Genomic DNA, 15,848 nt, shown 5'->3' with positions numbered 1-15,848 from the left:
ATTTTTGATTGAGGCAAAGTGACAGTAGATAGAATTTTTTAAACTCCAGGTTTCGTTCGTACCAAGGAAACTCCATCATTGTGTCGGAAAAATATTCGTGCTAAAATGAAAATTATTCAAATTAAGTAATACATATATAGTAGGTTGACTTATACAGTAGGAGAAAAGGCTTGTTTCGATCAGGTTTGTTAATTTCCATGCATTTGTATGGGCCAACTTAACATAAAGGTGACTTGAAATAGCCTAACGACTTACCGCAGAATTAATGTTTTGCCATTTCTTGCAAAGCATGTAGTGCAAGTAACAAACATAACATGCCATTATAATAAATGGTAACTTGTGATACGTGGATTTGAATTTCTGGCAAAAAAAAAAGGTTGTTATGAGAAATTTGTTTTTGAAATATGTAAGTAGGTGCCTATACTTATTATAGGTACGTATGTACCCGTATTTCTTACCTGACTGCTCACTGATGCCGCAGCAAATATACTCATAATATAGAAAACTTTCACATGAAGTGAGATTGGTATATGAGACGTGGATCTTATTAATTGAGAATTCCTGTAAGTAAGAATAAGAAACAATCTCGGTCGGTTCAGTGCAGGTACATGTAATGATGATAAAAGAAAATGGATGCCCACGTCAACTAAAAGTCACCCACTTGATAATAACTTGTTGATATTTGACAATAGTTGTAAATTCTAGACGGTCGTTTTGGTCAGATTTATGCATAATTTCAACTTTATCTATACATTTTGACAGAAGATCATCGTATTTTCGGAGCATCGCTCTTACACCTTCGAGTGAACAAAGCAATATTAATTGCCCAACTTGTGTAATGCTAGCTTGGTAAATCACAAAGACGAATACCATAACGTCGTTTAATATAAAATAACCCAAACTTTCTTTCTCAAGACAGAGCTGTATTGCGGGTTGCTCATCATTCGACAATCCGCAAGAGTATAGGTAAAAAAAGTCATACAAATGTACTTGTTGAATTTTTCCAAAAATGTCTGCAGCTTGACCAGCCATCATTACTCCGATAAATAGAATGGGAAATATATAATGGCACGACAGAGAAATATATTGAACGACAGCAAAGTTCAACGACGAAATAGGGTGTTTGCACGACAGCCTTAAATGCACGACGGCATAAGTGATTTGAACGACGAATTTAATAGGTTTTTGAACGACGACCAGTGTAACGACAGAGATATTCACTTTGCACGCCGAAAAAAAGGAATTCCCGACAACATAAGATAACCTGTGAATTTTACGAGACTAGGTTAATCAAGTATCGTATTGAATTGATTTAAAGTTTCAAAAATCTGCTGAAGGCTTCAGGAATTTTCAAAAAGTCGCTGGAGGCTCCGAAACGACTTGAAATTCGCCTGCAGTACTTCGTAGCGTATTGAAATTAGTTTTGAGAATAAATTTCAGCTTTACAACTCCAATTTCATGGAATTTTGTGGGAATTTCGAGTTTCAAAAATCTGCTGGAGGCTCCAGAACTGCTCAAAACGGGTTGAAACCGTTTCCAATCGATTTGGCATGTCGAAAATAAGGTATATCCCAAACTACAGCTTTCTTGGTCAATTTGGTATAATTTTGATTTTTTCCCTCATTTTTGGCCTAAATTGGATTTTCAAAAATTCACCAAAAATCGAAAAAGGCACTTTAGCACTTGAAATTTTGACAGGTGATGAATTTTTGCATGATCTTTCGATCTACATTTGTAAGGTTTGAAAAATTTCGTGCAAGTCCTATGTTGAAACGCAAAATCTGCAATTTCGGTTGACCTGTCAATCAAAATGGCCGCCATTTTGTAAGTAATGCCAACTTTTTTTTGGGCAAGTTTGCTTTAAAATGTTCCTTAGGAAGTCCCCTTTAAGAAAAAAGTTGTCCCGGTGGATCGGCGGGGGGGGGGGTGGTGCAATTACTCCTATTGTCATAAGTATGTCGGACTATTAGGGATGCACATTCGACTCAAACTTGTCGCTGTTCCAGAAAAGGCCAAAGCAATTCCTCTATGCCAAAAAACGTAAGAGAGGCCGGCCAAGTAAGGCTAAGAAAGCGTTGCTGAAGCAGTGAAGAAGTAGATGAATGTATTTCGTCCCATAACATATCTACATGATCGATCAATTTTTATATTTAAGAAAGAAACACATGTTCGAGATTTCGTCGTTATTTTATACAAGAATGTCGTGCATTTTTTAAAAATCTGTCGTTGACTGCTGTCGGGCGACTTTTTAATTTCCGTCGCTGATTTTTTTATGTTGTCGTGCAATTTTTATATGGTCGCTGAATAAACTTATTTCGTCGTTCAACTTTTTTTTGGTCGTTCAATTCTTATGTGGCCGGGCATTATATTACTTCGTCGTGAAAACTACCTTTTTTCGTCGTTGAAACACCCTAAACTGTCGTGCCGATAAATCCCACCCAAATAGAATTACATCGCGCTTAGTGGTAATTAGAAATTCCTTCGCCGTTATGTTCATTTCTTCATCACCGATATAATTGGGTGAATTTTGATCAAACTGGGAAAACATTTTTACAATTTAGTGGCGATATGCACGAACGTATAGAAATATCGAAGCAATGGAAAAGTTCAAGACTAAGCGGACTGTCGCCTGTAACTTGTAAAAGTTTTCCGAAGTATTTGTAACTGTGACGATATTTCCCAGGATTAGGAAAGAGAAAGTCAACGTTGTGAATACATAATACGAACATTTTCTTTGTTTGTTAATTTCTGTGGGCAACCCGCAGATGAATAATCCGTAGAATATTAATTTACGAAATAATTTCACTTGATTGTGAGAAGAATCACTCTCCATTTTTTAAATTCCACTTTCGTCTTACATTTGGCGAACTAGAAAGGTTTTTTCGAGGAAGTTGTTTCGTATGAATTATTCCCTGGATGAAAAATTTTCGTGACTGGGTTCCTCACAAACGTACATCATTTATGTTCTGCAAACACAAGAAGCTATTGAAAATTACTGGTATTCTGAAGAAACTTGAATTTTTTAGCTTTTAAGTATATGCTGGTTATATTTTGGCATTTTTATGCTGATTTTTTACTTTTCTTTGTCTTTTTGTTTTGATCACTGCGTGGGACATAATTTATGAGAAGAAAAAAAAACGTTTATAATTAATATTTTTATTTAATTTTTTCTTGAAATTGTTTCACATACGGATCAAGTTTTTATTTGTTCAATTTTTGGGCATTTTCAAATCCTTATTTTATATTTTCAATTTTCATCGAGTCTCATTCATTAATCTTTTGAACGTCTCTATGGGCTGCTTAAAGATGAGCTGTGGGTCTATACTCTATATACAACTATGCCACAGCATCAGAATGCTCAGTTCTCGACATGGACTTGGGAGAAACTGAGTAAGTATTTTTGGATGAAGTTATGTTGAACACGGAAATGCGAGTAGGGTATACTATATCATTCTTGAAAATGGAGAAATATTTTGGAATACAGTGAAAATTGATTTTTTGGTCTTTGCCGCAATTTTCAAAAACTTGAAAAACTGTTATGGTGTGTGGCCTATATAGGGCCACAGTAATGCCACTGCCTAGTTTCTCCTTTACTACGCGTGCTTACCGCCAAAACAGTACTCGTTGATGAAAGTCGAAAGTCCACTCCAATCGGACCTCCCAACGTGATTTCTCGACGGAAATGTTTAGCTGGAAATTATTTGAGTTTTAATGCTGGATTCAAAAAACACCACTGTTGAGTTGGACGATTGTTGAAAATTTCATCCTATTTTCAATGGACTGTTCGATTTTTCAAAAAATTAAAAATTAAAAAATTGATAGTACAGTACATACATAAGTACATACAATTTATTGTCAAAAATTTGAAGTGATCTTATTTGGAAGTATCATATGATACTTACGCGTTATACAAACACTAGGACATTTCTTAATCCATCAAATTATAATGTATGTACATAATAGCGGGGAAGTCATAACTACTTCAGGATACATCAGTACTTTACAAAGAATTGAAATGATTTAAAAATCTTTTCCTATGTAATAATGGCCCCTAGTGTTCCAGAGTTCCAAAGCAATTTAGTCAAAGTTGATTAGAAAGGATAGAATTCATACCAAAAAGATATTAATTAATAGAATATGAGATATCCTAAAATTCTGTTTGAATTGAAGTGGGCCTCGGCAGTAATAAGGTTACATCTAGAAAAAATCGATTTCGACATTTTTGCATTTTTGGGGTTTGTGTGACCCCCCCCCCCCTCAACCAAAAATAACACTTTGAGTTAGGTACATTATCTAGATCTTGTAGAAAACGCAAATGGTCTAACTCAAAATCCCAAGAACATTGCAAGTTATTTGGAGTTATAAGGGTAGGTACATCTCAAAAAACTCCACCTTTTTTGAGCAAATTTCGTACATACAAAGTGTTAACAAACAGTTTCGATTGTTTCGATTGTTTCGAATGTTTGTCAGATAGAAATATACGTAGTCACAAGAAGTGCATTTTTTATTGATTTGTACCAAATGGAAAATTTTCAAAGTGTTCTTATGCTAAATAAAAGTAGGATACCAGATCTTTGAAATGAGGTGCTATTCATTCCTCACAATTACTTATAAGTTGATAAAAATAATGAATCAAGTCTTTAAAAAATAGAAAATCACTCTCCTGTAAAATGTCACTTTTTTGAGATGTAACCTTACTCGTATTACTCCCAAGGTGCGATATACTGGCACTCGCCATAGTCTATAAGACGTATTCCATTCAATTGTTTGTATGTCTCAATTTCTTCTTTTCTTGAATATTTATTTTAAAAAATTGAAAAAAATTTGTATATTGTATGCTTTGATCAATAATGTATTTTTTATGGTAAGTATATACAGATTCATACAGTGTGTGCGAAGTGTGTTTTGAAGAAAATTGTTTCATTTATCTACTTACCTACACCTGTGTACCTAATATCTAATAATGCGTTTGAAAAGTTGAAAAAAGCATGAGTAGGTAGTGATTACCCTTTGATTACAAATTTCAGATTATTTAGTCTACAATCTGTACTTTAGCCTTAAGAGATTCACCAATGAATACAAACGATTCATATTTGCAGCGAAAAATTTCAAATTCACTTCGTATAAACCAAAAAGTGTGATCGGATAACATTTTTGATTGAGGCAAAGTGACAGCAGATAGAATTTTTGAAATTCCACGTTTCTTTCGTACCACGGAAACTCCAACAGTGTATCGAATAAATATTCGAGCTAAAATAAAATTGAAAATTATTTCGGTTGAGTATAATATGGAGAAGGAGAGGCTTGTTTCGAATAGGTGTTGGTTGCATGCCTTTGAATGAGTCAATTCAACACGAAGGCGAATGAAAATAACCACTTACCGCGGAATTAATGGTCTGCCATTTCTTGCAAAGTATGTAATGCAGATAGAAAAGATAACAGGCAAAAATAATGAATGGTAACTTGAGATGCATGGATTGGAATCGCTGGCAAAAGAAAAAAATGTTATGAAGAGTATGTTTGAATACTTGTACCTAATGTTTTAAAAGTACCTATTCCTACATTTCCAATACCTATCGACACATTTGAATATGGTTTCACGAATTAATTTCTTACCTGGCTGCCTACTGCGGCCACCGCAAATATACTAATAATGTAGAAAATTTCCACATGAAGTGAGATGGGTATATGAGACACGGATGTTACGGATTGATTATGCCTGTAAACAAGAAACATTTGAGTAATAGTGAACGTAACCATGATCGAGAAAGTGGACGACTTTATCAACTGTAAATTTTTAAATTCGAGACGATCGTTTACATTTTTTTTATGCATAATTTTAACCTTTTCTATACACTTGGACAAAAGATCATCGTATTTTCGCAGCGTTGCTCCTATACCTTCAAATGTACAAAATATTAATAATCGTGCTACTTGTGCGATGCTGGATGCGTAAGCTACGAAGACGAATACCATAAAATCGTTTAATATAAAATAACTCAAACTTCCTTCTTTGAGACAAAGCTGTATGGTAGGTTGCTTATTCGTCAAACCGCATGAATATAGGTAAAAAAATCATACAAATGTTCTTCTTGATATTTCGCCAATATATCTGCAGCTTGTCCACCCACCATGACTGCGACGAATAGAATTGTATCGCGCTTGGTTGTGTTCAGAAATTTTTTCGCTGTCATTTTCATTTCTTCGTCGCCGATATAGTTGCGTGAACTTTGATCAAACTTGGAAAAAACGTTTACTATCTGACGCCGATATGCTCGAAAATATAGAAATATCGAAGCAATGGATAAATTCAATACTAAACGGACTATCGCTTGTAACTTGTAAAAGTTTTCCGATGTATTTGTAACTGTGATGATACTTCCTAGGATTAGGAAGGAGTTGATCAACGACGTAAATACATAATACGACCATTTCACTCGTGTGTCGATTTCTGTGGGCAAACCGCAAATGAATAATCCGTAGAATACTAATTTATGAAATAATTTCTCTTGATTTTGTGAAGAATTACTCTCCATTTGATCAACCTTTTCTATCGTCTCAAGTTTTTCTGACTGAAAAGGATACTTACTTATTCAAGGAATAATCAGTAATGAGCTGTTATGGTATTAATCATTCATTGGATGGAAAGTTTTCGTGACTGTTTTTCGAGGCAACCAACAATTTATTCTGTAAAAACAGTTGCCTACTTTACATATGCCTAGAAAATTTTTCTGTTCTTCTAGAGTTTTTTTTCTTGTTTTTGCGATAATATGTAGTACTTATAACAAGTCGTAATTTACGCCGAGAAAAAAATTGAAAGGTCAACATTTGTATTTGCTTTTTGTATAAAATTGTTTCACGTGAGGTCAGATCAAGGTTCTCTTGTCAAATTTTTGGGTATTTTTGATCCCATACTCCGCATTTCTCATTAGGGTTCGCTTGTTAACCTTTGGAAGTTGAGCCCCTCCCCCCTACGGTTTATATAGCTGAGCCAGAGGTCCTCAAGGCGGAGTCATTCTCGAAAAAATCGTGGTTTTTTTCCACTAGTAGATAGTATAACTTTTGCAATCCCTCGGTTACCCCCTCACCCCAAAAAAATACGATTTGAGTTTCCAAAGCACCCTGGCCCATTGAATCCAAAATTCAATACCTCTTTTAGCCCTCTACCAAGCGCTTGAAGATTGACGGATGACAAAAATGGCAATTTGTCATCATTTATAAGTACAGTACGTCTCCACCATTAAAACTTCTTCTTAGAAAAACCCGTCACTGGATTCGTGTTCAGCTGGTCAAAACGCCCCAATTATCTAGTATGCTTTTCGCGATCGTTTCGATCAAATTTTAGTGGATGTCAAAAAAAATTCGAGCAAAAAAATTGTATTCGGACAGTTGATCAAAATGATTGTGAAAGAACAATTTCTCATAATCTTCCATCTTTTTGCCCAAGACTGCAGATTGAATAAGTGACGAATGTATGTTTAATTCCCCTCACTTGACCTTCTGATTTTCTTGTTTTTCAGAATTGCGATTTCTTTTCATTTATGTCTCACCCCCTCCTTCACAACCGCAAAACATTGTTGTTGTATTGTACAAACAACAAAATCATTTTTTATAGAAATTATATTAGTATCATACACACTTCATCGCCATTCATTTAATGTGTTCTGATCTTGTTACATATTGTATTGAAAAATGAAAATAATAGCTAATCCATATTACTATAAATAAACAACAACAAAATAATTGATTTGCCTAATACCTTTAATATGTATCTATGTATTATCTATGCCTGTGCATATCTTAAGATTTTCTTACAACACAATTCTTGTTGTAAGCATATATTTTTTATTTAGACTTACTTACCTAATTTTATTTATTTATTTTCTTGCAGATTAATGAAGAAAATTCATCAAGATGCTCTCGGTTGACCTTTTTAAAAAGGTGAGTGAAAGTTGATAAGTCTATGGGTATGGTTGTGGCGAAAGATTTTCACAATAAATAGGTAGCTGCGTTGTAGGTATACACACGATGAATACCTACTTGATAAGATGGATCAAGAAATTTCAAAAACTCATGTCAGTGGAGATGTGTATAAAAACGTTGTTATATTGGTCCGTATTCCAAAAAGAGGGTAACGTCTCCTCTCCGGGGAAAGTTTCAAATCATGGATATGTTTTTTGCTCAAGTTGACTCAATTCCAAATAAATCCAATAAAAATATACTCAGAAATCTGACTGAAAAAATATCAGAAAATCATTTTTAGAAGTTTGAAATAATTTTAGAAATTCAATGGTTTTTTCACCATCGAAATAAAGGTAAACGGGTTTGTGGTTTTTTTTTCATGTTTGTCAAAAATGAGAGGAGGGCACCGAGAGGTCTGTGCAGCATTGCAGGCATTTTACCTCGAGAAAGGTTATTTATTTATTTGAAATTAGTGTGATCGAAACGATACAAACAAGTGTTTAAATTGTATCACAATAAGTACTAACACAATTTCTTGAAGTTTTATGAAAATTGGGGGGGGGGGTGATCATTGAGGGCAGATTGACGCGTTGTATCCCAAGAATGATTATCATTTAATAAGAGAATTTTTTTCTCCCTGAAGTAATTTCATTCTTGGTAGTTTCTACTAGGTAGGTACCTGTACCTACAATCTTACTTAATACCATGCAAAATTGTTGGAGGTAGCTGGTGGTGCATGTCATTTGATTCTGATTGTCCACATTTACTCATCTGTTGAATGGTTGATTGGTTCCTTATTTATTTAAGTACCTAGTACATATCTCAATTTCTGGAACAGTTTTTCTTGACGTGCTTGATTTTACATTCTTAACGTTGAAATATCAAAATAATGTTCAATAACGAATAAATGCGTCTCATATTACTTGCGAAGTATCGCAAATCAACGCGGTATAGACCGTATATTTTAACGCTGATTGTCTTTTGATTTGTGATGAGGGTCGTGAAGTATGATTTTTTGAATTTTTCGTGTTGCTCGTACCACGGAAAGTCTGTTAGCGAGTTCATCAAATTTTGATTCTGTAAAATGGAATTAGAAAAGGAATGTGATTTGATGATTATTTTTAACGATAGATATATGTGACGCGCCAGGAGAAAATCAAGCTTCGATTCGAAATCAAGTTTTTGGGGTATGGGGGCCGGGTTAAAGTTTTCAGTCCAGTTCTACACGGTTTTGCAGAAGCGCTTGCGTTTTAATCACGTTCTTCGGCTAATCTGAGCTAAACATGGTCTTGAAAAACATTTCTTGTTTGCATTGTGTGAACATAACTTCGTAACAGTGATTTATTCGTTTGTGTTGCAAAAAAACTTGATCATTTTTTTATTTTTATTTTATTTTTTGTTAATTTTGACTTTGAAATCAATCTGGAGGCGAAACGAAGCGTTTTATGTGAAAAATACATGAAGCAAAGTTGTAGAGAATTAAATTTCCAACAACCTGTAAGAGGTTTATTTTTCTCCAAAATGTATAGTTTTTCCGTTTTTCTCAAAAAACAGAAATTTTACGGTGATCATCATGAGGATTTTGTTTTTTGAGAAAAAAGGAAAAACTATGCATTTTGGAGGAAAGTAAACCTCGTGTAGGTTGTTGGAAATTTAATTCTCTACAACTTTCCTCGATGTATTTTTCACATAAAACGCTTCGTTTCGCCTCCAGATTGATTTCAAAGTTGAAATAATGAGAAAATGGGGGAAAAAATGAAAAAAATGAGCACATTCATAACTAGGACACCCTGTATATAGAGCTGTGCAAATCATAGGGACTTCTGGGTGACTTCACATGAATTTTGAAGCTTTAGGGCACAAAAATTGGCGAAAAAGCGAAAAATGATTTTTCGAACCGAAGCTTGATTTTCTCCTGGCACGTCACATACATAAATGTATTATGTATGTATGTAGTATTGAAAATTAATTCATCAATTACCACGTCCGATATAATCATTGAATTCTTGCAAATGACGTAATGAAATATTGATCCATATATTATGAAATATGCTGTTTTCACCAATATCAATATATTATCTTTATTTCCCTGAAAGTGATTTCAAGTATTAAAATAATATAGGTACCTACTTTTGTATGGTTCAGATGTAGTTAGTTTTTGTCGACATCTTACCTTCGTTATGAATAGGAATGCTGCCAGAATCGTTAGAGCGTAGAATGACTGTACATGTAAGAACATTGGAAAACTTATCAGGGTATGAATTTCTCCCACGTATCTGTCACATATGAACGATAAATTTATAATCTAATATTCAGTATGTACTAGTTTGGTGCGTAGTAAATATATTCAAGTACTTAGTGGGTAAGTCTACCTATAATTGTTTTTTATTTTCCCTTCATTTAGAAAAAAAGCTTACCTTCTAATTTCAAATTGATACCGAACAATTTCACCGAATTGTTTTTCCAAAATATCAGCTCTAGTCTTCAGTTTCGAAATTTGATTTTCCAATGCAGTTAATTTCATTTTAAAAATTTCTTCTCTAGCTTCGATACCGCTCGTTAAAATTAGATAAAATAGTACTGAGCCCAGAAAGAGATTAGTTTCATAAAGTACGCACAACAATTGTAAAAAATTAATAATCCATAACTGAGTACCATCATTTGCCTCCAAACAAAATTTCCCCGTTGATGATTGGCCACAGGCAAACCAGTACGGAATAACGAACTTAACGAATTTCGCATCATCTTTCGAATCATCCGATTTGGCGAATAATGCACAGAACAATGTTAAAATGGAAGAGCCCGCAATCATTCCTAAATTAAATACAGCCAATACGGTTATAGTCTTTCTTAAAACTTGCGACGTTATTTTAGCAGCCTCTGGGCCGATGTATAAAGGCGAATCTGCTTCAAAAGGATGTTGAAATAAGATCCATAGTTTCTTCGAAGAAAATTTGAAGTGCAAAAAAAGCAAAATATTGGTCACATGAAGCGAAAGTATCAGAAGTATTTCCAGTTTTTCTATCAAGTCGGGTGTATTGAAGAACGAGACCACTGCCCCAAAACAATTCACCAATGTCGTTGTAAAGTAGAGTAACACGAGTAAACATTTAATTTCGCAAGACATGCTATCGTGTTCGATGAAAGAAACTTTGCAAAAATTAAGGCAAAAGTTGAGGAATTCCAAATCATCGTAGAATTTTGTTTTGATATAATTTTTAATTAGTTTTATTTTATCGAAAGGTATTTCGATCTTCATCACTGGCTATTCTTATTATCAATAAAAGTAGATCTTTTCTTTTTTACGTAGCAGCAGGTTTTTTTTCGGGGTCACCTTGTGAGATTACCTGTTCGTGAAGTTAATTGAATGTTCTGAGCTGGCGAGTTTTCTTGTACGAGTATGTACATATTTGCCAAGTTTTGTGAAAATAGTCAGTCAGTGTATATTTCGTCGTAGGTACCTAATTGCCAACCTTTGGAAACTTATTAATGCAAAAAGTAAACGCATGATTTTGGCACTGTTATTACCTTATTATTAATTTTTCTCTCGTGTTTGAAATTCTGGTCTTATTAGTTATTAACTTTGACTTGAATAAATTTTGCAAAAGTGCTGAAATTTTTTTTATGCTTAAGTAGGTAGAATTGTTTTTTTTTCAGATATTTTAATGTCAGATTTCCGTTTTGATTTTGTATTATTCATTTTTTTTTTCTTGAAATAATAGCTTAATCATTTTTAAAAATTAACTGCGTGATTTTTTATTCGTGAATTGTTCAAAAATATGTACATGCTTGAGTATTTGAGAAAAAGCAATGGGCATTATAACGATCCTTTTCGTTTATAATGTAACAACATCATGTTCAAAAAAGAGTACATTGTTTTCAAACAATTCATAGAAAATCCGTAATTGAATGTAAACATTCCACCAGCTGTCACTTGGATGGATTTTTGATTATGAGTTAAACACATTAGGTAATTTTTTCTGAATCGTATTCCTTGCTCGTACCACGGAATATCTGCCATTTCATGGAGTATCATTTCATTCTGAAATTGGAAAATCTCTGTTATTTTGAATAATTCCAAGTGTTACTTTGTAGCGATTGAAAATGAGAGAAATTGTTCCTCGAATCATCGAAACCTCGCCCAGCCAGCTGCTAATTTGGAATAAATATATTGCCGGAAATACAGCAATGGCAAGAGGGGGGGCTGCTCAAAATGAATTTGAATGATTAAAATGCACTTTTCACGAAAATTATATAATTTTTTCATTCATTTTCATCGCCTGTGAATCAAAAGAACGAGCTTGAATAAGTTTTTAATCCTCGAAAATGTTCATTTAAAGTACTTGCATTCATTTTGGATCCCTAAAACCCCCACTAGCAACCTTCTCAGAACCCCTGAAAGTCGGAATTAAGGTCATTTATGTATTTTCAGTTTAAGTGGAATTAGACAGAGGCGTGACGAAGCGATGTGCCTGGGGGGGGAGGTGTTGAGAGACTGAAATTCTCTGAACTTTTCTCACTAGATTTTCCTAACTTTTTACTCCATATTCCCCCCACCCTCACCAAGATTTTTCCAACTAATTGGCCAGAAGTGGTTCGAACAATTTTTAAGAAGGAAAGTTGAAAATAAATCATGCAACTTCTTCCCAACTTTTCCCAAATTTTCCAACTCACCCAATTTTCTCGAAAATTCCCATATTTTTTCAACGTTCTTCTGCGGGGGAGGGGAGACACCCACCACATCCCCGTTCGGCAGACGTCTGTAATTAGATGATTAATTCTCCACGATTTTGACTCAAATTCTGTTTTTCACTTTTTTTTCTCTTCATCAAATGGCTCGAAAAAGGGAACCTCTAGCAAAATGCAATACCTTGAACTTTCAAAATCTTATTTCTTCGCTAAAAATTTTTGACAAACATTTCAATACGGAGGGGGCTTTTATAAAAAAAAAAAAAAATCAAATAGAAAAATGATACTTCAAAGTGATTTTTTGCACCCTGTCCAGCTTGATGAAAAGAGTAGGTATGCCTGAAAACTATTGTAATTAAAATGTTAGCTCCCAACAGTATATTTAAAATTGAAGGTAGGTACCGAAGTTCCCTTTTGAATTTTTGAGAATTTGAAAAATTCGAAAAAGCTCTCATAACTGTGAATTTTTAACCTTTATGATTAGTCGTATGTATTGTATTCCAGAGTTTTTAGCGAGTTTTCCATTTTCTCTATTTTCAAATTACTTTGGAAGGGTCAGAACTGAACTGATGACAAGATGAATTCTTTTACATCCATTTTCGCAGTATTTTGATCAATTTACAAGACCTACATTTTTTTCCTCATCTACACAATTTTTTTTGTAATTTTAATGAATTGATTTTTTTAAATGTTTCAACAATTTTTGGTTATTCAAACCATTTTTCCTCCTATAGAGTACCTTTGAATATTTTTGAGAAATTTATGCAATTTTTGCATCCCATTCAGAGCATTTTATCTATTTTTTCTTGTAATTTTCAATTTTTTGGAAAATTTTGCAATTTTTTTTTGGTTATTAGTATTACCTGACAATTTCCAAGTTCATATTTCAAGCAATTTTTCCCTATATTTAGAATAATTTTCTTCATAATAGGTAAGTAAGTATTTTAAACATTTTTTCAACATTTAAAAAAATGGATAAATGATATTTTCATGAAGTTTTAAGTGAGTTTCACGTTTTTTTAAAAAAAATAGGCTAATTCAACACTTTCCCAACATTTAAAACACTTTTTTGAATTTTTTTCAAAATGTTGATGGCACTTTGTCATATTTTACATAATTTTTTAAATATTTTTTTTGGCAATTTTAGTGATATTTCAAATAGGTGTACCTTACCCTTCAGAGTTGTCAAGTGCTGTGTTTGAAAATGCAAGGAAAACTACCCAAGTACACTTTGTGTTGAAAAAATTGGAAAGAATTGAAGTAAAGAATTTTACATTTTTCATCCCCTCACCCCCTACCACAAAAATATTATTAGGACGTTACTGTTGAAAAGGGCTTGCAATTAGTGATCCGTTGGTTATTTTTAATTCCTTTTTCATAAAAAAAGTTATGTTCACGTCACTTTTTTGGACGATTTCAGTTGTAGCTATACGGTACTTGAGGGTTGTCAATTCGAAAATAAATTTTCATGTAGGTACCTATTTGTAACTTCAGCAGTAAACTTATACTTAATAGTGTATTACCCTTACCAAATCTGTCATCATTTGGGCATATACGCAGTGTACAACGAATCCTATAGCTCCTGAAACTGAAATTATTGCAGTTTTTATCACAAGCAAACGGTCATTTTTCACCTGAAAAATATGCAGGCAATCACAACTTGCATCATTCTTGGTAAATATGTCGGTACAACTTCGAATTACCTCCATTATGGATGTAAAACCCAAAAAAACCAACGTTCCCCAAAATTCAGCCAAAAATATTGATACGTATCCTCGCATCACTTCAATTATTTCATTGCAGTACCTATTTGGAAGAAAATAATATTTTTCGTTAAATAATTGCAGACTAGATTTTTAAGTGTGAATAAATTCACTCACCCGCGTATCATCTGCTGGTTTTTAATATTTTCGTAAAACTCTTCCATGACAGCATCATCGTATTCTTCAACTTTTCCGAATTTCATAAAATTTATTCTACATTGAGATTTCATTCGCGAAGCCATCGATCTAATGGAAGTTCTTAGTGTTTGCAAGTGTATCCATACGTTAGCCATGAAAACGGAATAAAGTATACAGGCAGTGCAATATGACGCATATTCAAAACCCACCGCAATCGTGGTAAATATATTGGCCAACCATAATTCCCAACTCGAATCCGTCTTCCAGCATAGACGGTTATCCGGTCTCACGTCACACGATAGCCAAAATGGAATCATTATAGAATACTTGTGAGAAAACTCGTGTCCTGATAGTAAATAAATCAAAGTATGCACGATGAAAAGACTCGCCCATGCTGTATGAAGTATAAAATACGTGACAAAATTGGCTCTAAGAAATCTATTCGTGCGTTCCAACTCGTTATTGGAATTTTTCGATGCTAGACTATGTATCAATTTCAAGAGTTCTTTTTCTTTGTACGAGAAATACGTGAATATAAGTAGATCGGCCAGCTGAGGAATTATTGTCGCAAATATTTCTAATTTCACCACGCTCTCAGTAGCCATGTATAGAGGTATTGAACTTCCGACGAGTGCTCCTCCAACGATGATTATTTGCACGCTATAGTATACGGAGCTGTGTAACTTGTAATCTTTTGGAAATATCGCGAAAAAAAGCAGTAATATTTGAAGCATCGTGTGCAAATATCTCGGTAAAGTTTGGTTTTTCATGAATGCATCCATGATTTTTACTGTTTGGTTTCACACTAAATGGTACATAGGCCTACATAGAATTGGTCAGAGAAATAATTTTGCCCGAATATTGAAACTGGATATTGGAAAACGAAATAGTTGAGGGTTTTAATTAAGTTGAGAAGTTAACTTTTAAGCATATGTTATGGGAATAATAAGTACGAAAGCATATGTAAAAAGTACATACTAAAGTTTTGTAAGTTGAGGTATGTAATTAGTTATGTATGGCCAACTTATTCATTGTTTTGAAAAGTAGGCTACCTTTTGTGCGTCATACTGCAAATTTCTCTTTTTTTCAAGGTCAACTTTAAAGTTTGAAAAATATTCTTTGGCGAGAATTGAAGAAAGTAGGCAGGTACTTATACCTACTTTCATGAATACATAATTTGAACTCTTCATAAACAAGTTTTATTGATAGAAACTAACATGAAATTTGCGTATAAATTTTTTCAACGAACGAATTTTAAATTGAATAAGCAGCTTTCACCATACTTCCAAAAGAATT

The 15,848-nt window shown here is 33.6% G+C and overlaps 2 protein-coding genes and 1 long non-coding RNA gene across 3 annotated transcripts in view; 1 reads left to right on the top strand and 2 right to left on the bottom strand.

The window, feature by feature from the left end:
• The window catches only part of LOC135847613 (uncharacterized), a 149,648-nt gene that overhangs the window by 49,691 nt on the left and 84,109 nt on the right, over positions 1-15,848 (bottom strand). The window lies entirely within an intron of this gene.
• The window catches only part of LOC135847462 (uncharacterized protein K02A2.6-like), a 66,777-nt gene that overhangs the window by 20,408 nt on the left and 30,521 nt on the right, over positions 1-15,848 (top strand). The window contains exon 2 of the mRNA XM_065366998.1: positions 7,892-7,941. The gene's annotated coding sequence lies outside the window, so the exon portion shown is untranslated. The remainder of the gene's footprint in view (positions 1-7,891; positions 7,942-15,848) is intronic.
• On the bottom strand, positions 11,709-15,397 carry LOC135847828 (uncharacterized). The gene is made up of 4 exons (XM_065367546.1): positions 14,532-15,397; positions 14,355-14,457; positions 14,181-14,285; positions 11,709-12,004 (listed from the first exon to the last, which is right to left on the bottom strand). The coding sequence occupies exons 1-4, from the start codon at positions 15,332-15,334 to the stop codon at positions 11,780-11,782; spliced, it is 1,236 nt and encodes a 411-aa protein (XP_065223618.1). The 5' UTR covers positions 15,335-15,397; the 3' UTR covers positions 11,709-11,779.

Source organism: Planococcus citri, chromosome 5 (assembly GCF_950023065.1).
Source record: "Planococcus citri chromosome 5, ihPlaCitr1.1, whole genome shotgun sequence".
Classification (NCBI taxonomy): Eukaryota; Metazoa; Arthropoda; class Insecta; order Hemiptera; family Pseudococcidae; genus Planococcus; species Planococcus citri.
The sequence above is the reverse complement of the archived record's forward strand: the minus strand, read 5'-3'. Positions and strand labels throughout refer to the sequence as shown.